We start from the raw sequence: 25,049 nt of genomic DNA, 5'->3' as shown, positions 1-25,049 counted from the left end.
TCGATGTTATGAAGTGTTGGTTCCACGGAATAATCCTGCTTTGTACATCATACATCTTGACAATAACAAATAGTTTTTTAGGTAGCAAGGCAGTTTGATTTATGACCCTGGCACATTGCCTGTGGTTTATAAGGTTTTAACAGGACATATATGACCTCTGCATTTTTGTAAAAGGACAGTCATGAATCAAGCTCTTCTGTCCCCTTTCGTATCCTTCTGTGACAAAGCAGCAGGCAGGATGTCTGCTTGTGTGGAGCCTACTATTACAGCTGCTTGCAAACACGCTACTGCGGTCAGAAAGCTGCAAGGAAGAAAGTCCTCACGCTGGGTGCAGGCACGCTCGCTCTGGTGCAAGGTAGGCTCGTTCTCGTCCCCACGAGTCGCAGCCTTGCCATCTTGAGCGGAGCTGACCTGAGAAACTGGGTGAGGTCTACAATAGTAAACACCAAAGAAGAAGAAAGCATAGTGAGAAGCTCACGGCACAAACGCACGGTTTCCAGGATACCTTTGAACAGGCCACATCCTGTTGCAAAGATAGCGCGGAGAATAGCAGGAGTTCCTACTGAAAGCCCTGAAGAAGAGAATTCTGCTCTGCCCCTTATCTTTGTGTTTATTATTAGCATCCCCGTGTTTCTCTCTCTGGGCATTTCTCACGACACCTGTCAGCACCTCCTGCCACCAGTGGAACAACTCAGAAGTGATGCAGCTATGATTCTTATCTACTCCCCTCAGAACTGTTGCTGCTTTTGGACTGAAACTCTTGCCATGTTCTGCAACTTATGCAGGTGTGTGCACTGCCTGCCAGTGCATCCTCCCTGACTGTTTCATGAAAGGCACTTTTTTTGCTGGAAATGGCTCGACTGGGAATCAAAGTGCTCTCGTATCTCGACAAAAGCTCTGTATAGTCTGGAAAGTCGCTAAAAGAGAACAAAAAAAGAATAGTGTTTTTTTCCTTAGCATTCCTATTTAATGTCCAAGAAATTCCCCTTGTAAAGACTCACTCACTGATTTGAGGAAAAAAAAAAAAGCAGGTAGTCATTCACAACAACTGGAATAACCTTTAGGGTTACTCTTCTGTTATGTCCACAGGGCATATCCATTTTGTTCTCTCTTCTCTGGCTTTGGTTTGGTTTCCTCTCCCCTTGACTTGGATTTGGAGTCAAACCTGTCAATCCAGGAGAGCTGGACATGATTCGCAAAATCAGGAAGGCGGAACTTCCCACATGATGAAAATACACGTCGTGGAGGCCATTTGGGAGATGTTTTTTTTTTTTTTTTTGCTGGTGGAAAAACATTCTAGGGTGTTTTTTTTTTTCTTTTTTTTTTTTTTTCAGTCATTCTGTCTTCGTGTTGACCTTATTGTTGCTTTGATATTTTTGCTTCTTTGTCTGTGTCACTTCTATTCTTTAGGTAGTGTCGATAGGATGGTGGAGGGGGACTTTGTTTTGGGTTTTGACTGCTTTTTATTTCCGGGCCTGAGTTAGAAAGTATCTTATCTACAAGAGGTAGGCTAGTTAGTCTTTGTTTTTTGAATATCCTTTGTGTTCTGCTCACTTTTGTAAAGTTTACTTGTTGCCTCTTTATTTTGTACACTTTGATTATTTGCTTTTTCACAAGAATGTTATACACACTCCTGTTTGGGCATAATATTTGTTGTCTCGTCAATTCCAGGCACATAACTTGGAACAAAAATCTCTGTAACACCTCTCGACACCCCAAGACAACCTTGCGGTCGTAACGCTTTGCATATGAAGTCTCTGCAGCAGGGTTCTACCCACATCTATTCTCATCAAGGCATATCCATCACCACTGTAAAATATGTGGATACCTAAGCAAGACACCCTTATGAAGAATTATCATTAATTAAGCTGACACTTTCTTCAAAACAAGTTACGATGTTAAGCTACTTACACTGATTTATCCAGTTGGATAATTTTCACTGGAAGACTGTAGGGCAAACACTTTGCTGAAGGGTACTACAGCGGCAGGTGGTATTCAAATCTGCAACCTCCAAGTCTAGCGGGAGCAGTTCTAACCACTACACCACCTTCTGCTCACAACAAATGCCACAGGCACATGTGCCCACTTTATTTACAGCCAGACCAAAAACTTCCCTCTGAAACTCAGAGGTACATGGCTTCTTGCCTGCACGCTTCTTCACCGTTTCAAAGTGAACACAAAGAAACTAGAAAGGGAGCTGGGGCCTAGATAGCAGCAGGCAACATGCTGCTCAAGGCTTGCAACCTGCAGGCTTTCAGTTAAACTCCCACGAGGAGCCTTGCTGCTTGCAATGTGTTAAACTTAAGATTTCCAAAGGTAAAATATTCAGATCTGTACATGGCCAAAACTGTAAGTTGCTTTGGATAAATGAGTTGGTCATGCACCAAAATAATAACTCAAGTTTACATACAGCACTTGCAAAATAACACCCCTTAGAGCACTGAAAGTACATTTTCCAGGGCCTCATCTTCAGGGATTCCCTCCTTGAAACCAGCAGGGAATAATAAAAAACTGAAACATTATGTCATACACTGTGCATGGATGTGTGAAGGAAAGCTCAGACCCCCAAGCAGGGCTCCTTTTTGTTGCCATGGCAACCAGACTTTGCATTTGAGGTCATAAAGAATAACATTCTAGGCTCCCCATGGGTTCAAAATCATTATAAGTAATTATCATTTTTGCATATGTATTTATGCCTCTTGATATTCGGTGACATTGATTATAAATAATGGCTTTCATCATTTTCCAGGAAAAACTGTTTGGATAATTGAACACTTTCAAAGACATGTTGCAAAGTATAATGGGGTCAAGACAGTAAAAATATAAGGATACTATTTTATAAGATGAAAATGACAAATGCTAAAAAAAGATATAATAAATAAAATAATTTAGAAGGTATAATTCTGACTACCAGTTAAATTAAATGTTTCACATGCCCTGAACGTGATCATTTTGCCCATAATTGTCACTTGACAATGTAAAATTAGACAGTACATTTTTGTGCCATTCAGAACTATTTCATTTATCAGAAAGCCAAATATTTGCTTGTATCTTTTGGTTTTGTTTAGGCCTGTACTAAAGTGACCAACAAGATAATAAATGGTGGACATGAAAAAGCAGTCCATCCATGAAAAAACAGCCCTTTTATTGAGGATTAAAAACTTCAGGGATGACTTTCATTTACAGCAAAGGTTCTTTTCAGCCATAAACCCCTTTAAGAACTTGATAAAAGAATCACTGTTAATTGGACAGAACCTTGACTACTTTCATACAGTATTATGTCATAGATAACAATAGCACATGAGTATTTTGTACATAGCCAAAGGGGTCCAGGGATCCTAGGTTAGGAATCCCTGTTTTACAGCGATAAAGCCTGTGTAACTCAGAGCTCCACATGAATCACACATGCAGCCATTTATGATTTTTGTGAGACCCAACAACCTGCTTCAGTGAGATTTTCATTACTAACACAAAGCCTGAACATTTAATCTCCGTACTCCAGAATTAAGAGAAATCAATGCAATACGGTTACTTGTGTCTGTAGCATTTGTTTAATGTAAAATATGTAAGAGAAAGCTTTTAAAATCAGCATATTATGTAGTGGAGCAAGAATATGGTGAAGGGTTTGTCGCAGTATAAGCAGAGCGGCGGCAGGGGAGAAATTTAGTTTCACTAGACGAGACATTGACACTGATGCCAACAGCCTCTGACAGGGTCTTCGAGGTGTATGTGAAGGTAGAAGTAACAGTACCCCCAAAGGCAGTTTTATCTGGCCAATGGATTGCGGGGGCACTGCAACTTAGTGGGGCTGGGATTCGTGTGTTTTATGGTGAAAAGCGAGGGATTCAACCGTGTCTGTTGGCGGGGGACTGGTACCAGAGACTGCTGACACATGAAATCGCAAGCAGTGATGGAACACATAGTTATGGAACAGAACAAAAATCCAAATACAGAAAGACATTGCACAGCTTGGTCTTTCGTTGTGTTTGCAAGCCGGCCAAAGGACGCGTTTAAAAACAGAGGAAAAAAACACATGCTACGCACCACACCTGCAGCAGAAATACAGGCTTTCAGCACCAAAGTGTTTTTCATTCAAAAAGAGGAAAAAAGCACACTCACAGGTGAAGTACTTCTTCAGAATGAGACCCATACAGTTTAAAATACAATCTGTCCAAGAAAACTTCAAAACAAGATATAACATATAATTAACATAACAGGTGATAAAAAAGAAGTGAGGGGTGTGGTGGCGCAGTGGGTTGGACCACAGTCCTGCTCTTCGGTGGGTCTGGGGTTCGAGTCCCGCTTGGGGTGCCTTGCGACGGACTGGCGTCCCGTCCTGGGTGTGTCCCCTCCCCCTCCGGCCTTGTGCCCTGTGTTGCTGGGTAGGCTCCGGTTCCCCGTGACCCCGTATGGGACAAGCGGTTCTGAAAATGTGTGTAAGTGCAGGATTGTTTGTCAGGAACCAAGGGGTCAGGTGAGTTCTCATTGTTGGGGAAGGGTGAAGAGTTGGTCGGTGGGCAGAGTGAGAGCGAGGATTCATGGATGTGTTCAGGGCATGATGCGAAGGATCGAAAGCCAGAGAACCAATGCAGGAAGCAAGGGACGAGGAAGAGCGGGACATAGCGCAGAGGGACGGTTGTCTCAGTGAGTTTCCGCAAGGGAACGGGAGCAGAGGAGGGTCTTTTAAGGGTGTACTGACTGGTGTCCGGTGCATGATCTGTGTCAGGTGCTGTTGATGTGGGTGTGGATGTGACAGTAAGACACACCTTGTTTAAAATATAAAAAGCTGAAACACTGTGACCATGCATTAGACAAGTGGTTATTGATACAGAATGAATGAAAATACAAGTCAAAAATAATTTTTAATATAAGACAATATAAAAAATATATAACATGTTGCTGTTATAGATAAAGGGGGTGCGGTGGCGCAGTGGGTTGGACCACAGTCCTGCTGTCCGGTGGGTCTGGGGTTCAAGTCCCGCTTGGGGTGCCTTGCGACGGACTGGCGTCCCGTCCTGGGTGTGTTCCCTCCCCCTCTGGCCTTACGCCCTTGTGTTCCCGGGTAGGCTCCGGTTCCCCGTGACCCCGTATGGGACAAGCGGTTCTGAAAATGTGTGTGTGTGTGTGTGTGTGTTATAGATAAATAGGTTTAATTTGTATATTTGAATTAACATTAAATGACATTTTAAATTTGTGAACAATTTTTTTTTCAAAGTAGGAATTCGGCCCAGGAGGTGATTTTACGGAACGAGTTAACCCACGTTATTTGATTGAGGGATAGCTATTTTAAAAGTATGTCACAATGCTTTACATATACATTTTAAAACTATTCTGGCATATTTCTTGTATAGTATGTCAGAAAACATTTTAAATTTGAACTTAAAGGGTTGCAGGGATCTCAGCCTTTACCCCATACCTAGGACATCATAAAACAGAGAAAAGCAGTCGAAGCGAGAGGACTGAAAAGAGTTTGACTTAGTTGCTTGGGCTGCCTAGGGGATACATGCAAACAGTTTTTATGACCAGATTTTGTTTAAAACAGCATGCGATTCCTTTCCCCAGTGTGTTCTGGCTGTGCGGTGGAAGGTAGAGCAAAGGACAAAACTGTCTCACTAGTCAGGAAAATTAAATTCTGAAATTAATTACAGGAATGTACATTTACTCATTTAGCTGATGGTTTTCTCCAAAGAAACTCTCATTTACACATTTAGGGGCCATTTTTACTGGAGCAATTCAGGGTAAGAACCTTGCTCAGGAGTACGACTGCAGAAGTTGTAATTCAAACCCGCAACCTCCAACCACCATTATGCTACCAAAACTGTAAAAACTGTAAAAAAAAAAAAAAAAAAAAGTCACTGATGTGGACAACTTGAGCTAAATAAAAGCAACTGAAATTTACACTTTGTTCCCCATCATCTTGCCGCGTTACATAAGGCAAAGTCTTTCTGACACCTGAGGCAGTCCCTGGGAAACTCGGTCTTCCTCCCTGCGCTGCCAAGGATGACCAAGGAAATTAAATATGGTCGACTGTAATCAAAGGTGTAAAAATCCCCAAATGGGGTGGTTTCAAAAAGCCAAGAGTTACACTCTGTGCTGTGTCAGTGATCGACACTAATTTGTCTCCATATATAGACCTCCTGCAAACGCCCAGCCCAAGAAGGATGCTCTAATTACGTGCACAAGATTGGATTCCATGGCCCACTTTTCTTAATCATGCACTGACACTCGGCCGCATTGTCGCTTTATCTTCAATCTTTTGCTCTCTTAACGCTGAATTGAAATGGATTTCCCAGGGTTTATTGCCTTTCAAAGCAGAGACTCATTCCTCCAGTGGTACGCGTTGGTTGCAAATTGCCCCGTGACACGATGTGCCTTTGGAGACGATGCTTTCTGGCGGCCTGCAACACTCCGAAATGCAGAATGTCACTCGGATTCGTTCTAAAACACGCGCTGTGCCTGAAAAGGTCGCCTAATAGTGCAATTAAATTACGAAGTACAGAAGGCTAGCCGTTATCGAAATTAATAATTGTCCAGAGTATTTTCCACCAAAATACGTGTGAATTCTTGACACGCCATGAAAGTGTTTTCTTGCGGAGTGAAATGCTACCGAGCTACAGAGTAAACAGAGATCCTTGGAGTTTCATGTTTATCTTTAACCAACATCTTGCAGTGGAAACAGAAACATCTAGAAATAGGACAAAGCTGAACAAAGCATCCAAACTGAGAGCAGGCCAGAATATTTACCCTTCATGGCTATTTTAAAAGAATAAACTGCAACTCTTATTACTTTGAGAGAGGCGAGACAATGAGTCACTCTATATATTTTACACAGTACTTAAGCTAAATTCACCACCTTCCATTTTTAAACTACTGAAAAGATATGTATTTACTTTACAACTATACTGTCAGTTTAACTATACTGCCAGTTCATAACTGGCTGCATGGGTCCCTGAAGACTGAGCTCAGCATACTTTGAAAAGAAAAACGCACTTCTAACCACTGTTCTTATATTTCATCTTATGAACTTTGCAAATCACTTTTTGGAGGAACTCCCTACATGAGAGTCTAACTACGTGTCATCTGTGAAGGGCTCTGGTTAGTGAAGACAGCTGAAATGAATAAAACGCAGCTACTGCTTCAACAAAAGGCTCCAATTATGTTTGAACCGCCACACCTGCGCATTTCAATTCGAAACGTGATGTTTTTTCCTTTCTGAATAAGGTTGGAAGCTGGAAGGTTGAGCGCAAATGTGTAATCCAAAACAACACCACACCTTGAAAACACAGAAACACAAAACGGAACATCTCTGTTCAGATTGAACGTGTCCAAACACGACACGTACGTGAGCACACGCAGATCCACGAGGCTTCTTGACAGCAGCGAAGGTAGCTGCAGTGACACCCACGGCACCGTTTTTGTGCATGCAACACCATACATTTAGTCTTAATAATAAAACCCGAGTCATTACATTTTGCAATAATTATACCATACAGTAATACAGCAGTTAGATCTGAAAGAGCAATTCTGGGTAATTCAAGTGAAAATGAGCTATTACAGCGAATGAAAGATTATAGCAATATTTAAAAAAAATAATAATAATTGGTGTGAGGGTATCGGGATTTGTCTATCCTGTGTTTTACGCACCTACTCGATCGATGAACCTCGGTGCAGCAAGCGGTAGGTAACGAACTAGGTTTGCTTGAGACTTTCACGTCTGCAGCTATGTCTCCTTCTCTTAATGTAATGCATAAATTGTACTTTTGCTGAGATGTACGTCGCTTTGGACAAAAGCATCTGCTAAATGAATAAATGTAAATGTTATGGCCTGTCACAGTCCATCTCTTGTACACTGCTACTGATGCAAGAAAAAGCCACAAAGACAGGTTTCGTCTATATTACTAGTGTATATTTATCACAGTTGGGGCTCACATTACATGTGTGTTAAAAATAAGTAAACGGGCCAACAAACAGGTCCCATATGCAAACAGGTTCTATATTTCCTGGCAGAGGTGTATGTCAACAGCTGTATGAGAAACACTATTCCTTTTTACTTGAAACAACTGAGATACTCTGTCTTTCCTCAGTATTAGCACAGGAGACAACTTTGGTTTTCCAAAAGTTACAGAAGCTAAACTATTGTTCAGAATTATCAGCTGGACTGTGATATTGCATAAGGAGGACACCAGCATTCAATAAAAGGTGTGTAGTGCATTTGCCCAACAGGACTGCAACCTTTCGTGTGCTCTGCTATAACAATTCACACAGTAACTGTCACGACTTCTCGTCCTCACTGCTTTTGCTGCCCGGAGCCCGATAACAAGTTTCTTTAGTTTAAATATGGAAGGAAACCACTCAACACGTCCATTATTTGTGCCCTTTACCACGATAAAAGAATAGCGGTATAAAACAGGATAAAGAGCTGTCATCACCAAAAAACTCAGGGAAACCTCAGGCTTTCAACGAAAAACATTTCATACCAAACAAATATTCATAAATGCAGCATTAGAGTTTTCTTCACAAATGTAGGTTTCAAACTTTCTGGATGCCTTGTGTTATCTCTCTTATTTGTTTGTTGTGTCAGAAAATAAACCAAAATATGCAACACAATTCCCAAAGGACACTTTGTTGGACTTCCCGTTTCACTAGGGGAAAAAAAGCAGTAAGACATCAGAAGACGGTTTGTTAGCCATCACCAATGGAAAGAACAGAAAATTCAACAGATGATTGTTGATCTTTACAAATGAGCTCATGGATACAAAAATACATGACAAAATGAAGCATACCACAAACAAGCAAGGCAAGACGGAAGACGCGCTCAAAACAGCACTTGTCTTACCATGAAGAGGACACCAATGTATCTTGTCCTTATGTACAGTGAGGAAAAAAGAATCCAAAGCTTACAGGAGGAGAACTGAAGTTCCTTCTGTCACCTTGGGATCACAAAGTGTCTGAGTGAAGCATCAGAAGTCACCTCCATGATAACATGCTTTTGGAACCAGTAAAAACATGTGGAATTTCCTACAAGCCATTGGAACTTTGAGTGGAACCGAATACTATGTTGAGATGATACCGAAAGTGAGCTTATCGGCCACTCGCAGAATGGGTATGCCACGCCCGCCGTAAAATACGGAGTGGGACAGTTGGATGTTGTGGGTCTGTTTTGCTGCCAGTAGCCCTGGGGCCCTTGTTATAATAAACTCTCAGCACTGACAGTGGTTAACTAACTTGCACCATGGTGTGGGCTGGATGGGGTACATAGCCACAGGGGATCAGGACCCTGCCCTTTAGGTTGCAGTATCTACTACAGTCTTTCTGGCTAGTTCAAAAAAGGGTCTTAAAACTCATCTCTTCCGGACTCACTTCGCCCATGATCTCTTAAGTTCACGTAAGGTATATATGTTCACGGTCATGCTCGGATCAATCCTTTACAGAGCCGCTCCTGCAATGTAACGTAAATGTTTATAAGTATCTCAAAAAAAAAAAAAAAAAAAAAAAAAACTACTAGGAAGGTGATTAGGAATCAGCGATATTCTCGTAAAGTTTTAGGCAGCTACTTGTGCGATGAACGTCGGTGCAGATGGTGAAACCCTAACTGTACTTAAGAGTCACACATCTGCAGCTATGTCTCTTTCTCCTAATGTAATGAACACATTGTGTTTTCTATGAGATGTACAATGCTTTGGAGAAAAGCGTCTGCTACATGAATAAATGTATAGTGTAAATGTAAAAACGGAAAGCTGTGCTCTTATCTTCCGGTTTCAACTACTGCTCTACGAACAGCATGAGCACAGCCCTGGTGCACGAGCAGTCTGTTACCTTCAAACTGTTTCAGTACAGCTGGTGCCTGCATTACTACATACATGCCTTCAGACAACGGAGACCTGTGACGGAAGTCCCATTAACCTTATTATAGTTTTGAGTCCCGACATCTGCGATGCCTAATGACGAGCGCTCCATGTGGCTGTGCAATAACATCGGTCGGCTGCACTGTGCAATATTGTTATCTTTTGGGTCTCAGTCGGTGCTTAGATGTCTAGCAGTGATTGCGCTATGTTTACATAACTTTTTGTTTGTGATTCCCTTCATTACTTTTAATTTAAAGTGAAAGTCAACTTCATTGTCACTTCCACAATATGTTTGGAACATACATCGGAGTGAAATACTGTCTCTCCTGGTGTGACATAGAGGACAACATATACAACATACTGTATACTATTACTACTGCAGTACAGTTCACAATAACTAACTACTAAACTAAAAACAGTGGAAAAAAAGTGCAGTGGTGTAGTCGGTTCAATAAATAGAAATGTAAACGGGTTTAAAAGTGGTAGTGCAAAACTACCACTTTTTGCTCCACTACGGTGTGGAAAGATGATTAGTGTGACCCAGTGTAGGTCGACGTGGAATGTGCTGAAGAAATACAGCAGCTATACTTTCGGATGGACCCCAATTTAAGTGAGGTTTCGGAGGAGACTGTCAGGGACCTGAGAGGACAATCTCTGCAGACCGTATAAAAGCGGCTGGTGTCCCTCATTAAAAGGCTAGAAAGTAGAAAAAATGAGTGTTGCAGAGGTGCTGAAAAGAAAAAGTGGAAGACAAAAGATTTAAAAATGTGAAAAGAAAGTGCAGCATGAAAATATAATTATTATACTGCACAGTATTTATACTACTATTATTATTCGTTCAGTATTACTTTAAGGTGTATGGATGAGTGAGCCAGTGTAAGTAGTGTATCTAGCAGTGTAAGTCACCTTGGTGAATAAGGTGTGTGGGTTAGTAACACTATATAGTATCCATTGTAAGTCGCTTTGGAGAAAAGCGTTTGCTAAATAAATAAATGTAAATGTAAAATGTAATGTAAACATGAATAATGTGCAAAATTGGTGAAAAAATACATATAACAAAGCCGTTACATAACACAGCACTCATGCAGGTAAACTGTTTATATATCCTTACGGTTCTAATAATATTTTCAGCTTATGACAAAGCCGACTTACAACGCGGTTGTTGGAACGGAATCCCTTCGTATGCTGAGGACCGCCTGTAAGTGGTCCGGGTAGATGTGTGGTTGTAACGAAAAAGAAAGAGTGCCATTTATGAACTAAACCGCTGCGCACATTATTTGGGAAGGGGACAATAAAAATATGATATTAGAATATTGGTTTTCATACTCACTGGAAATTTGTCTACGCAAAACACTGCTTCTCTTAAAACAAGGCACAAGCTTAAACACGGTAGTAAGTGAAATCCTTTCTACCATGCTTGTAACCAAAAGAAAACCCATTTTGTACCATAAAAACATACTTATCAACAAAGCAACAGCTGAGCCATATAAACAGCAGGTAATTAGTAGGAAATGGGCCTGAGGCCAAAAACTCCCCGATATTTACAAAGAGTACAAAAGGAAATTAGAAACACCACATAAAAAACAATGTTCAATAAATAAATTGTGGCAGGATATTCTGCAGGTCAAAGAAATGTAGACTCTACATAAAAGCCAGAGTATATTATAATAAAATAACTTTAAATCAGTCAGTCAGTCACTTTCCTTCCGTTGGTCCTTGTGAGGGTCACAGAACAGTAAATTACCTTCCATGTTCCCTATTTCAAGGTGTTTTGTAACCATACTTTACGATGGTATAAAAGTAGTCCTAAATACCATCTGCATCTGAGCTCCTGCTGCCTTTTAACGGTGTGTATGTTTATACGAGGCAGTACTGGGGCACAGATTTAGCATGCATTGCGCACCTACAGAGAAAAATGTGAATCACCACTAACTCCAGATACGGTGCTGCGAGGCTACACATTACATTTGCACATGAATAAAGCCTAACGGTTCCCTTCTGGTGTCAAAACTGCTTGGAAATTACCACAGTAAAACGATGGCTAAGTAGGTCAGCCTGCCCGACTCAACATCAGAGAGCGTGCCATATTTCGAGATGCCACTGAAGACGGTGCCGAGATCAGAACAAAGAGGAGTTAAAGCTGCACCCAAGGAAGAACAAAACGGAGAGACAAAATGCAGAGCTAATATAGTCTCCCCCAAAACCGCAAGTGACCCCTCCAGCGGGTCGAAGTCACAGCCAGGTGGGCTACATGCCGAGCTCATTCTCGGCAGCCATACGCACAGAGCAGAACAATTGCTGGACCCTTACATGTGAAACCTGGCCAACCGTTGCATGATTACTTTATTCTACAAACGTACAGCTTTTTCCATTTTTTTTTTTTTTTTTTTGGAAAAGATGAAATCCAATGAACATTTTCACCTGTTACCCAGGTTGCCTCAGGCACTTGCCCTGAGCTGTTCCAATCAAATAGCCAGTCATGTAAAATGTGAAAATGCTGCTTTGGATAAAAGCCTCAGCTAAACAAAAAAGCACCTCTGCATTTATTCATTTGGCAAATACTTTCTCCAAAAATTAAAAGCGTGAAAAAAAGATTAAAAAAAACAAAAAAACAATGCAAGTGGAGAGTAAGGAGGGAAATAACTGTGAAATGTAGTCTACCACTTAATTCAAATAGTTTAGGACGCAGCTTAATACACAAGAGTCAAGTGAGCACGTGTAGTGTGTAGTGGTTGGGTTTCCATCTACTGTCCTGTTTGCCAGCTGCCAATTTGGAGACCCTGTGAGAATGAGCGGGACCTGAGACTACAGCTGGCGCAACGTTTCTTCGGCACCTTTGTGGTCGTAGGGGACCGGCAGAGCACAGGGCTCCTCCTCTTCCCACGTTCACCTGCACGAATGGGCGTGAGCGTCCAATTACACCAGCACCGGTGCTTTAGAAAATGAATGCGACGTGATCTTGACTGCTTGTCTACGCGCTGAATTTGAGAAGCACTTGCAAGAAAAACACAAGGACAACTAAGAGGCAAAACTCTGTGAGGAAAAAAAAACAGTGAAGCGTTGGTGAGTCACTCAGACAGCAAGCTTCGGGCTGTGACCTTTACTAGGAAAATACAACTACGTACGGCGCAAGATGTAATCTGCAGCATCTTTCCTTTCAAAACCTAAAAAACAACAAGAGAAGAAAATAGACCAAGAAGACGCAGTGAATTCAACACCCCCTTTCTTAAAAAAGCACTGAGAAGGCAGGGCAAAAGAAAAAAGGAAAGCGTATTGCCTTCACCGTTTCAAGTTAATATTTTGCTTGCTAGGGGCTCTAATGAGAAGCTCGGCATAATTACCTGGTAATCACTTTATTTAGATCTACCATCTAAACGGGCTACTGCACGTTTTCAAAATAAAGTATAACGCTGACATCATGTCACACGTACTTGCGCAGAACATGATACTTTGTGGGAAATAATCTTTTCAGACAATCCCACGGTAGGGTTGGACTCTCAATAATGAGGCAAGTCAGCTTAAAAATCTTGCTACATGGTACACATTGGAGACGCTCTCTTCAATGTCTTTATATACTCCAAGTGTCTCTTATCTACTTGTACACAATAAACAGACCATACAAAAGTCTCCTAAAAAGAGGTAAATGGAACAGCTGGTAGGGTAGTGGTTAGCGGTGCTGCCGTTGGCCCCAAACGCTGCGGGTTTGAATCTCGCTTCCAGCTGTGGTACCCTTTAGCAAGGTACTTCACCTGAATTGCTCCGGTAAAAAAAAATGCCCAGCTGTATAAATGAGTAAATCATTGTAAGTAGCTTAACACTTTAAGTCGCTTTGGAGAAAAGCAACAGTTAAATGAATAAAAGTGAATATATGTAAAGTTTCAGGAATTCCACAGTGGGCTCTGAAGAAAAGGCATACAAGTAAGATCTAACGGAGTGAAACAATAAAAGCCACAATAAAAAATATAGATGAATCTCAGATGATGAATAACATAATAAAGAATAATTAAAAGTAAACTGAAAGTGTATATTAAAGAATAAATAATAAAGAAAGTGTAAAACGGCAAATTTCAACAGTTTGAGACACAGTGAAGAAGCAGAAAGCACTACTCCTTATCTGACAACGCTCATCGATGTCTGCAGACTTTGCAGCGAAGTGTATCAGAACCGTGAGAAGAGCGAGAGCGAGTTCACGAAACTCTTGACTTGCTAAATGGAAGGCCTCAACAGGCCACGTCACCAAGAGGGTTTCTCTGAAATCTACTGCAGGCAGCTCTGCGTACCACTGTCTGACGCTTTTTGCAGGCAATGTACCTTCCCAAACATAGTAAACTTCCCTGTAAATCCATCACTTATCATACTCATGTCTCCATCAGCATTAATAGCAACTGAGGTGCAAGGTTGCTGCAAAGAGCAGGTTCCACATCACCCGTGGCCGGTGCGGGCACACTTCGTCGTGGGGCAAAACGTTTTCTCAAAGCTGCTTCATGATTATACTAAATGTAAGTACTGGATATGGGCCAACAAGAGATGCCTAATCCACACTTACATGCAGTCTCTCTGCAGACATTATAAAGTGCCATTTACTATCTGGCTGGCAGAGAGGAGGAGACCTTAAACACTCTGCTCTGCCGTGTTACACACACTCGGCTGGCCACGTTCAATTGCTAACATGGGTTTCACTTTCAAACAGCTCCTGAATGAGGACCATCAGCATGTTTTGTTCGATCCTGAAAATCAGCGCATTAAATACAGATAATCTATAACCCGCGTAAGGTCAATCAGATGCCGTCCAACACTACGGCAGGCCATCGGTCTTTGGGAAACTTGATTAAATAAAGCTGCCGACACAGTAGACGAAGCCCCGATAACTCGTAACACAGCAACCCCACAGCCGCTGTCTCCAACCAAAGTGGAAACTGACCTTTCACAGACTTACATAAAGCATCGCATAACTACATGGAAGAATCCTGTGCACTTGATTCAACTCGAATTTCAGAGTCGAAGATATTGCTTCGCGAGGTGCGCATGAGAAATGCTGCTTATGAAAGCATGTTCGAATTCGGCATTGCAGCGTGCATTTGAATTTTGCTCAGTAAGCGTGCACATTCTCCGACAAACTGAAAAGCAAGAAGCAAAAGGCATTCTCTTTCACTGGGTAGCACCTGCACCACTATATAACAGAACAGAGAGGATGCCGGACTACAGACAGAGCTCTCATGTGCAATTTATTACGTAGCTCCGCTTTAAAGTCAGAAAGTTAGGGGGTTTTTAGAAGAACCACTTTACAGCTATACGTAATAGAAGCCTGCTCCTGGCTCCATGGGTAACTAGTAGATGCGGACTTACCGTAGGTGGAAGACGGGTCATGGTCGCAATAAAGGCTTTTTTCCCCTCCTTCCTTTAAGCATACATGCAATGCATACAAATAATAACTTAATGGGTCTGGGGTCCGAGTCCCGCTTGGGGTGCCTTGCGATGGACTGGCGTCCCGTCCTGGGTGCGTCCCCTCCCCCTCTGGCCCTACGCCGTGTGTTGCCGGGTAGGCTCTGGTTCCCCGTGACCCCGTATGGGACAAGCGGTTCTGAAAATGTGTGTGTGTGTATTCATTTAACATATTTTGTGGGTATAGAATTCCCAGATAACATACAGGATCAAGTGTTTGTATGTAAAATCTTTGATGTTCACTAAAAAAAAAGTCAACAAAATAATTTTTTCAGCATTAAGGAAAATACCATATCCTGCCACGAAAGGGTTCACACACTTCATGAGGCTGCCTCATTTTAGACACTCAAGCAGTCCTGTGGTTCGAAGGTTTTTCGCCATCACAGCTACGTTGCTCCTCGGAGGAGGCTGGCGATGCACGTGGCCATTTTACCTCGCTCTGAGGTTCAGTAGAGCTCAAGGTGGACGCCGCCACGTGGCTGGTGTACCCTTCCGAGTGCGAAGCTTCCGTTTATCGTTGAAAACTGTCCCTCCCTCAAAGACAGACCGATGTGCTGGTAGAGTAGAGCACAAAAATGAACATTCAAATGACTTTGCTGCTGAGTTTTCATTTAGAGCGGAATCAGGCCACGAAACAAAGGAAATGAAAAAGCAAATGGGAGGATTGCTTTCCTTTTTCAACAATTTATTCTTACTTTACATTGTGTAAGGTCTGTTACAGGCACATCTTTGAAAACTAAATGCCAGGTGTACTTTGATATTCAGTTTTCTGCAGCAGTGGGTCTACATGAAAACGAAAATGCAAATGTAAATCGGATTGCTGAATGTAAATTTCGCCCGCGACCAGAACTGCACGCACTTAAACATACACAGCCATTGCTCTACTTTATTTTTACATTTTAGTTCTAAACTTTGAACTTGCATGCGGTTAATGTGTCAAACACAAATGGGCAAGATCTGAAATGGATTTTGCTTTTCACTTTTCAATCTGTTTGTTAATATGCATTCTTGATAAGAGAAATTTAAATGGAAACTGGAACACTGAATTTGAACTACCTTTACAACTCACATTATGCATGCATGGGAAAATAAATTTCAGTTGTATTGCTTCATTTGCATTTTCACTTCTGACATTCCATATGAATTACATCTATGATGTGATTCTGTAGGTTTTATACTGCATTAGAAAATGAAAACCAATATCAGCATACTAAAAATATCTATGGTTCAGCTTCCAGGATAGGTAAAGTTCCATTAAAATGCACAGCTGGGGAGGGGAAATCTCATTTATTCATCTCCTGAGGTCCCGGGAGACATTCACTGCTGTGCATCCAGATGTTGTGCAAGGTGCCACAACGACCAAACATTCATACTTACCATTTGCACAAAACAAACTGTCCACCACTGCATCGAGCCTCACACGGGTGACCATACAGCAGCTAAATACTGTCTCCCAAGGATAAGAACAGAAGAATCTTTCTGACTGCACATCAGGTTGCGTAAATTTCCATATTCTGGTGCCAGCCCTGCTGTTGTACCCTTGAGTAAGATACTGAACCTGAATTGCTTTAGTGAAGCAGTATAAATCTATAAAATGTAATCCTTTAAGGTGTGAGTACTATAGCATAATAATAATAATAATCATAATAATAACTATGACACCAAACTGTTTTGTTTTCACTATCAGTTAAAAATTAAAAATCACTCTTCCAGCTTAAACAAAACTTTGGCTGATGTCAAGGGCTCGTTCTGCCTTTTCTTTCAGCTGATTTCCCCCAATATTCACCAGCTGGCACATGCACAAAGTCATTAAATTAACATGCAACAACACACTAAAACAGTACCACAAATGTAGTTAATCATCAAGAGGGACGTGCCGCTCACAATTTGCGCGTTTCAGGTCAGCTGCCGTTAGTGGCTTTTCAACAGAGTCAAGCAGTTGGACCGTGGACTGCTCAGCTGGGCATGTAAATAAACATGGTACCGGACTGCACGGCCTCGTCCGACTGGTTTGATAGAATGAGTAAACTTGTCCTCTCCACAAGCGGTTCATCACTTAAAGAATAAAGAAGACTCTCTGGACACAGACTTCATACAAACTTAAACCTGTCCAAGATTTTACTTTTCAAGACACTTACGCATCCATGCTATCAATAAAAAAGTAAGCATGCATCCATAAGGCATGGCAGCTCAGCGGGTAGCACTGCTATCTTACAGGAGCTGGGCTGTGGGTTCAGACACGGGTTCAGATCTGGCTCGGTCTGTGCAGAGCTTCTATGTTCTCCCTTTGTTTGTGTGGGTTCTCCCTCAAAATCCAAAAACCTGCTTCAGCTCAACTGGAGACTAAAATTTGCCCTTAATGTGTGTGCGAGCGACTGTGTTACTGGCGTCCCATGAGGGGTGTATCCTGCTTAGCCTAATGCCCCACGGCTCTGGGAGAGGCTCCAGACCACTGCAATCCTGCCTTAGTACGATAAGTCACTGACATTGAGTGATGCATTTAAAAAGAGGGATCTATAATTTTAAGGGAACTGCCACAAAAACCAGCTAGACGTCTCAAAGCGACTGAACAAGTGGCCATAGATCTTATATATTTTTGACACAGATCGACCAGCTGGGCGCTCCAGTCTCCAGGACCACGGCAGCGCAAAAGCAACGGCCGCGCTAGGTGTGCTGCGGACAGCGCCGACAGCGCCGAGGGCCGCATCCACGGACACGCCTGGTTTAACACGAAGCTCAATACGCAAGAATAAGGGAAGAGCCATGTGTGATGAGGAAAGAAAGCTCACTGGGACAAGCAGCACTAAGGCGAGCTTGAAAACGGCACTGGTCAGTGAAGAGCACCTCGCGTCTTCTTCTGGGGCGCCAGCACACGACACGGGTTCCTGATGAACGTAACAGATGGTGGGAGAGCATCTTTCATTCAAACTATATTTGTGTCATCTTTGCTGGATACGAAGTGCATGATATAAAACGCAAATACGCAGTTGCGTGATATGAAATGCCCAGAGAAGCGAAAGAGAGAGCAGAGCAGACAGAACTGGTTTTGCTTTCGGCAGCAACCAGTCACCAGAGAACGTGTGGCAAACGTACGCAGACATGGAGCTGCACGCGGACTTAGTGTCGCAGATTCATTTTACAAGATATTTGCAAGAAAATGCAAGCAGCCTTCACTCTAAGAGTTGTAGTTTTTTAAACTTAATTCCTTCAACTTCTATAGAGGATATCACAGGGCAAAGCTATGCAATTCATTAAAAAATAACATTTTAACGTGCATATTTATACAAGAAGTACATTTTCAAGCAAACCATTATTATATGCTTTCAATGCTTCCGACAGGGAAATGCAAAATATATGTGCAAGTACAATAAATCATATTATCAGTAACCATTATCAGTTATCATTATTGACAAAAATGCCTGGTTTTTGTTAAATTTTTTATATGTTAATGCCTTGGCCACCCTTACATTTACATTTATTCATTTAGCAGAAGCTTTTCTCCAAAGCGATGTACATTTTATAGAAAATACAATGTGTTCATTACATTAGTCGAAAGAGACATAGTTGCAGATGCGTGATTCTTAACAGCAGTTAGTTTGTTTCTTTCATGTTCATCACACGAGCAGTTGCATAATAAGCACACCCTTATCAAAAGTGATGTTATAAAGCTGATCTTGGATATAAAAAGTGGAGAAGGTACTCCTACACGGACCAGTTAGTTTAATCCACAATAAATTCTCTACCATGTAAGACACATTTTTTTCAGGTGGTGATCTGACAATACTGAGACAAACCCACTTGATTCATTTAGCAGACACTGGGGTGCTTACAGTTATTTAACGCATTTTATACAGCTGACTCATTTTTGCTGTATAAATCAGGGTAAGTACCTTGATGAAGGTACTACAGCAGGAGGTGGGATTCAAACCTGTGACCCCCCCCAGTCCGAAGGCAAAAAGCTCTAAGCATTAGGGTACCTTGTGAAAGTGCTATAGGGAAGATGCCCTTTTCGCTAAAGAAGTTATTACCACAGGTACACGTACAGGTACAGGGAGTCGACGACTTGTGCGAACAGATCATGTAAAACATGTGCGAAGGACACTATGATGAAACCGGACTTTATCCGGCTGCACGCTGCCAACTGTCAGAGTGATGCAAATCAAAGTGCGTCCCGTTAGTTCGTTTTCGTGGCGGACACCGACTGACTGCGCGGATGGGCAAACACGTGCGTGGGAGACACTGCGGCGCGCGCGTGTGTGCGCGCGCGAGCGAGATAACAGTGTGTGTCCTCGCGGTTGTGTCTCACTAGGTAGGTTATTATAAAAACCAGGCAGGCCACAAACGTCCCGCTTCATGTGTGAGTTTCCGACTTAGTTAAAAAAATTTGCACTTATTTAACTGGTCGAGCACTGCTGAGATGAGAAAACTGAGCCACGCCACGGAATGCAAAGAGCGCGCGTTATTTGTTGTTTTTAGTTATATAATATATATAATAATAATAACTGTTATTCTTTTTTTTGCGCAGACTCTGTCTGCTTCAGTCAGTGTCTCCTTTTGACAGCTCGCTGTGAACTCACCTTCCCCGCGGACGCGTGTTTCCGCGCGCCTGACAGGTGGTCTCGATCGCCGCCCCCCGGCGCTGGCGCCGCGTCGCCCCCGTCTTCGTCCTCGGTCCGCTGCTCTCCATCCTCCTCCTCCTCCTCCTCCTGGTTCTTCTTGAACCTCTTAACCGCTCTCTCGTACTCTCCGTCTTCGTTCTCCTCAGCGTGGGACGTCATCCTTCATAAACAGATGTCGTAGAAATGCGACGACGCCCTGCGCGCTCGGCGAGCCCTGTCCACGCGCGTGACCACGCACATCCACAGCAGCCGACTGTCACCGGCGGCACGAGCGCGTCCTCGAAACACGCACCGTGCAGCTGTAAGAGGCGGGACCTGCCTCTCCGTCTCACCATTGGTCAGTCCGTTCCGGCGATTGATGAATGTCGCCGGTGATTCGCTGCTGTAGCTGTCTGTCACAAAGCAGCAACGCAGCCTTACCCTTTTCTGTGAGGAGGGTACCGCAGATGACTTTTGCAAGGCTATGTTGACGATAAAATTCACGTGAAAAAGAAATGTAAAGAGGCACCGCGGCGCTTTAACTCGAAAAATTTGTGATGTGAAAAGACAGGGCGCCCACAGCACGCGCTTGCCCGAGTGACCGCGAATGCAAGTCAACGGGGGTCAGTGGCACGGTGGTCAGTTCCAAAGGCCTGTGAGGCAGCAGCAGGAGCATCCAAGTTACTGCACTCTTCTTTCTTTTCTCTTTCACACGCATCATCATGGAAAAAGCTATGCATTTTCTCTACAGTTAATAACAGCGATTTTTAGACTTACTTTGAGGATAATAAAAACACACGTTTGCAGGTTTTCACTATATAATGCACCTGGATGTACTGTACGTTTTTGTTACAGTGTGTAATTCCAGGAGAAATTGTTAAGCATCGGTTAAGGTAAATCTAATATCGTCATCAGCAACCCAATATCGCAAGTGAAATAGCGGAATCTATACTATTATTAATTTATGCATCTGAAATTTTCTCTAAAGTGACTTACAATTAAGCTACTGTTAATTATTTATTCATTCATATAGCAGGGTAATTCTACAGGAGCAATTCCAGGTAATTACCTTGCTTGAGGGCATTACAGCCAGAGTGGGCATTAAACATTCGTTAATAACGCTGTACTGTGCCACTACTACCATCATCTCTGTGTTTCTAGCAAAGCGATAGACTCACATGATTGTAATGTAGAGTGGAGATGACTGCATTGTACAAGCAATCGTTTTTAGTGAGTGACTGAATTATTATTTACTGTGGGTAAAAGTAAGGCTGAGAATATAATCATGCTACCCAGAATAAATAATTTCTTCAAGCAAAGCGAATGACTACTTTTTCAAACACCAGGAATTTGAAGCGATCTCAGCAAGGACTTTTTAGGGAGTCGTTGCATTTAAGAAAACATACAAAATTATTTTAATCTGAATTAAACAAATCTAATTAATCTGAATCCAATGCCAGTACTCACTTGCCCTTTTTGAACTTGAACTGTTACAGTGCAGAACTTACATTTCCTTTTCTTATTGCAAAAATGCTTTTCATTTCACGTTCTCGCCACAGATTTGCATAGACACACATTTCAGCTGCAATCGGTTCCACTTCACCCGACTGCTCTTGATCTGCATCATAAATACCCATAATTGAAGCGTGCTCATGAAAATTCCTTTTTTCTCATGACTCAGTAATGGTGTCCAACTGGGCACTTCAATGGGTAGGGGAACAAAGCTCCCACCAGCGAACTGGGTAAGTTCACCCAAGAGAAGTACAGGGTATATTATTTGTAGCACTGTGTCAGAACATGCGACATCTCTCACCTTGGACAGATGATGGATCTTTCCTGGGTATTCCATATAGGGTAAATGTTTGGAAAACTTTAAGAAGTTCTTTGCATTCAGTGATATCTTTGTTTTTATCCCTATGCGTACTAACGGTATTTGTCATATTCACATTACTATATATTTGTGATTGTTTTTGGTTGCATGAATACTTTCTGTGATGACTTGAAAAATTGTAACAATTGTATTTGTTGACAATGAGAATGCTGAGTGAGCACAAATATTACATTGTGTTTTGGTAGCTAGCTACGGTGCTGCTTGAGAATATGTGAACCCTGTGCAATGTGATGCCTACAACTGCTTGCCCCAGTCACAGTGAGCTAGAGCTTACCTAGCAACACAGGGCACAGGGCTGAGGGCACACACCCTGGATGGGGTATCAGTCTGCCACAGGGCACCCCAAGTGGGGCTTGAACCCCAGACCCACCACATAGCAGGCATGGGTAGAGCCTACTGTGCCACCGTGGCCCCTCCCTTGAATCCTGTAGGGATGATCGTTATTCTTGTATGAAATATTAAAGGGAACTTATAAAATCTAAGTTTTAAACTTATGAAAAGAATAAATCATAATGATTTACACACCTGTTTGTACTTGGGGATACGAGGGGTTCGCATACTTTCAAGCAGCTCTGTATTACCTTTTCTTCTTGCACTTGTAGTACTGCTCTACAAGAATTGAAGAGTTTGAAGTTCTGGTGTTGTCCTGCTCCTACATAGCTCCCTTCTTCGTGTTTTCATTTTTATGATGTACTCTCATACCAGAGATTCAATCAACCAGCTGTTGCTTTTTTGTTCTCTTTCAAGCAGTCCATTTGCGGTTTACTTGAGCAGCTGAATATTGAGCTGTCATAAATCAAAGGTAGCATCTTGTCCATGTGCATGTAAAATCATAATGCATTACATGGTGATGAAATTTGTGGAAAAACTGAACAAGGACAAAATGGGAAGCAATTTGCTCGGGAAGAAGTAATTACATGTACTTTATGGCGGTATAGCTCTGTCAGCTGTCATTGCCCATGGCAGTGGACAACGGTTTGTGTTACGTTATCCCTCTGTACTCTGGAAGATTGCAGTGGATGGGTCTTTTATTTAGTCAGTCGCAATGCCTATATTCTAAAAATACACTCCTCCTCATCCCACCAATATATTGCTCTGTCAAAATTTGCAGTGGTCTCCCCATGGCACACTCCTGAACAGCTCTGTAAGCATCCCTCTAAATTTGAGGATGTTTAAAAAACACTGCCGTCTTACTTTTATAAGCATTTCATGGTCATGCACAGTTGCACAAAAGGCTTAGTTTGCATCAAGACATCTAAAAGTGGAAAGCACTTCTGTACTAGTAGCAGACCTCAACATGTTTTCTCATACTTATTCCTTACTGAATAATAAGAATTTGTTATTTCCTGACTAATAAATAAACTTTTTTCTTGCACATACTGTATATTTTCCTGTATGTGGGACATTTAAGAAACCTCACACAAAGTGTCGACCTTATTTAACCAGGTCATGTTCTTCTAGTTAGATGATGGAAGACCAAACTATGACTTGCAGCAGGAACAAAACTGCTTGTGTACAGCTCAAAGGCAACAGGTTACATTAGTTAGTGGCTCAAAGAAGGTCCCAGAAAGAAACCGAGTTTTCCAAAGTTCATTCAAATTATCCCACAGATCATATAGGATCAACATTTCTTTCAAATCCTGAGTCAACCACATATCTATCAGAATAGCTTATGGTGTGGACCAACAGGGACAAATGAGGTTTCGTATTAAACATTTCTTAAGTAGCTAAATAAATGTTGCTCTAGGTAGCTTTTGTATCCTGTCATATTCATTAAAAAATGTACCAAAGTGGCTGGAGCAGCTTCCACACTTAAAACATGGCAAAGATGTCCTTGGCAATATCTTGTCAAGGTGTACTGGAGTAAGGTCGAGTCGTTACTGTTTTCAAAAGACGCTCCCATCCTATGTTCAAAGCTATTCGCGCGACCATTTAAAATGTTAAGTTTTGTTTCGATAGCCACAGCAGAGGACAAAAGTTTCTTTAGTTCGACACTGGAAGCATCCAGCTCATCCACATTTATGAGCTTTGTGCTCATTCTGTCAGATATTGTCTTCATAACGCTCATACGGCTCGTTTGGTCAGCTATATCTTTCATCTGTGCTGTAAAATCTTCATCTGACGATGAGCTGGTGTAGCTGGAAACAGAAAGGGAGGTCAGAACACCAATTCCTTCAAATGTGTCCATAGCAACAGCTCCAAGTTGCATGCTCTGAGCTCTTCCCCTGGCTTCTTCCTTGGCTTTTACCTTTCTTAGAGCATGTTATTAAAAATGCGTATTCCTAGCCGTCCTTGGAAGGAGGCATGATGGACTGTGTCAATTGTAACTTGTTAAAATATATAAGGGAGAAAAAAACGAAAACACTCTGTTCCTAGAGCAGAACTAGAATTTAAGCAGTCATCTTTGTACAAGGTCACATGTCTTATAGGACTGTTTATGAAACGTCTGGAAGGGATTTCAAAAAGAATATATACATAAATCATAAAAATACAAAATTGACACATTAGCATTATTTGAGAGGGTATGAAACATAGATCTATTACATTTTATGTAAACTGGCTATATTCTGTTACAACTAGAAAAGATCTAAGCAATAATTATATAATTTTCCACTGAAGTAGCAGAATATATGCTGTGTTGTTGTTTTACAGCTTGGAACAGCAAAACTGTAGCTGGAAATATCAGAAATAATAATTTCAACATCAGTAAAGACTGACGCTGCGGGGGTGCGGTGGTGCAGCGAGCTTGGCCGGGTCCTGCTCTCTGGTGGGTCTGGGGTTCAAATCCTGCTTGGCGTACCTTGTGATGGACTGGCGTCCCGTCCTGGGTGTGTCCCCTCCCCCTCCAGCCTTGTGCCCTGTGTTGCTGGGATAGACTCACCTCAGGACAAGCAGTTGTGGACATTGTGTGAGTGTAAATACTGAAATCCTTCCTAAATTGTATCTTTTTAACAAACCTGCATAATACCTTACATTACTGTTTACTTTGATTACTTGATGCTTTTTTCTGAGTGCCTGTGATATGGCCTCCTGTACCTGTTGAATGCTTTCACTCACCATCAGGATGGCTTGACTTTGGGCGTGTGAACCTCAGAGCAGAAGTACTGCCAGTCATTCAGCAAATCAGCATTTAATTTGTGACAAAATAAGCACTTTCATCAGCAATACCTGGGGACCAAAAAAATGACTGCATTTGTGAAACATCCCAGAATAATCAGGATCTCTGCCAGTTTAATTTAAACTTATAAAATTGTAAGCAACACAGAAAGTAGT

General features: G+C 42.0%; 1 protein-coding gene across 1 annotated transcript in view; it reads right to left on the bottom strand.

Moving 5' to 3' along the window:
* Nucleotides 1–20,211, bottom strand: part of LOC108933779 (heterogeneous nuclear ribonucleoprotein L-like) — a 44,229-nt gene extending 24,018 nt beyond the window's left edge. The window contains exon 1 of the mRNA XM_029259064.1: nucleotides 19,865–20,211. Within this exon, the coding sequence (XP_029114897.1) occupies nucleotides 19,865–20,065 (201 nt within the window). The 5' untranslated portion in view covers nucleotides 20,066–20,211. The remainder of the gene's footprint in view (nucleotides 1–19,864) is intronic.
* Nucleotides 20,212–25,049: the final 4,838 nt, after the last annotated feature.

The sequence above is a fragment of the Scleropages formosus genome, chromosome 16 (genome assembly GCF_900964775.1).
Source record: "Scleropages formosus chromosome 16, fSclFor1.1, whole genome shotgun sequence".
In the NCBI taxonomy this organism is placed as follows: Eukaryota; Metazoa; Chordata; class Actinopteri; order Osteoglossiformes; family Osteoglossidae; genus Scleropages; species Scleropages formosus.
Note: the sequence above shows the minus strand (reverse complement) of the source record. Positions and strands in the feature narration are given on the sequence as shown.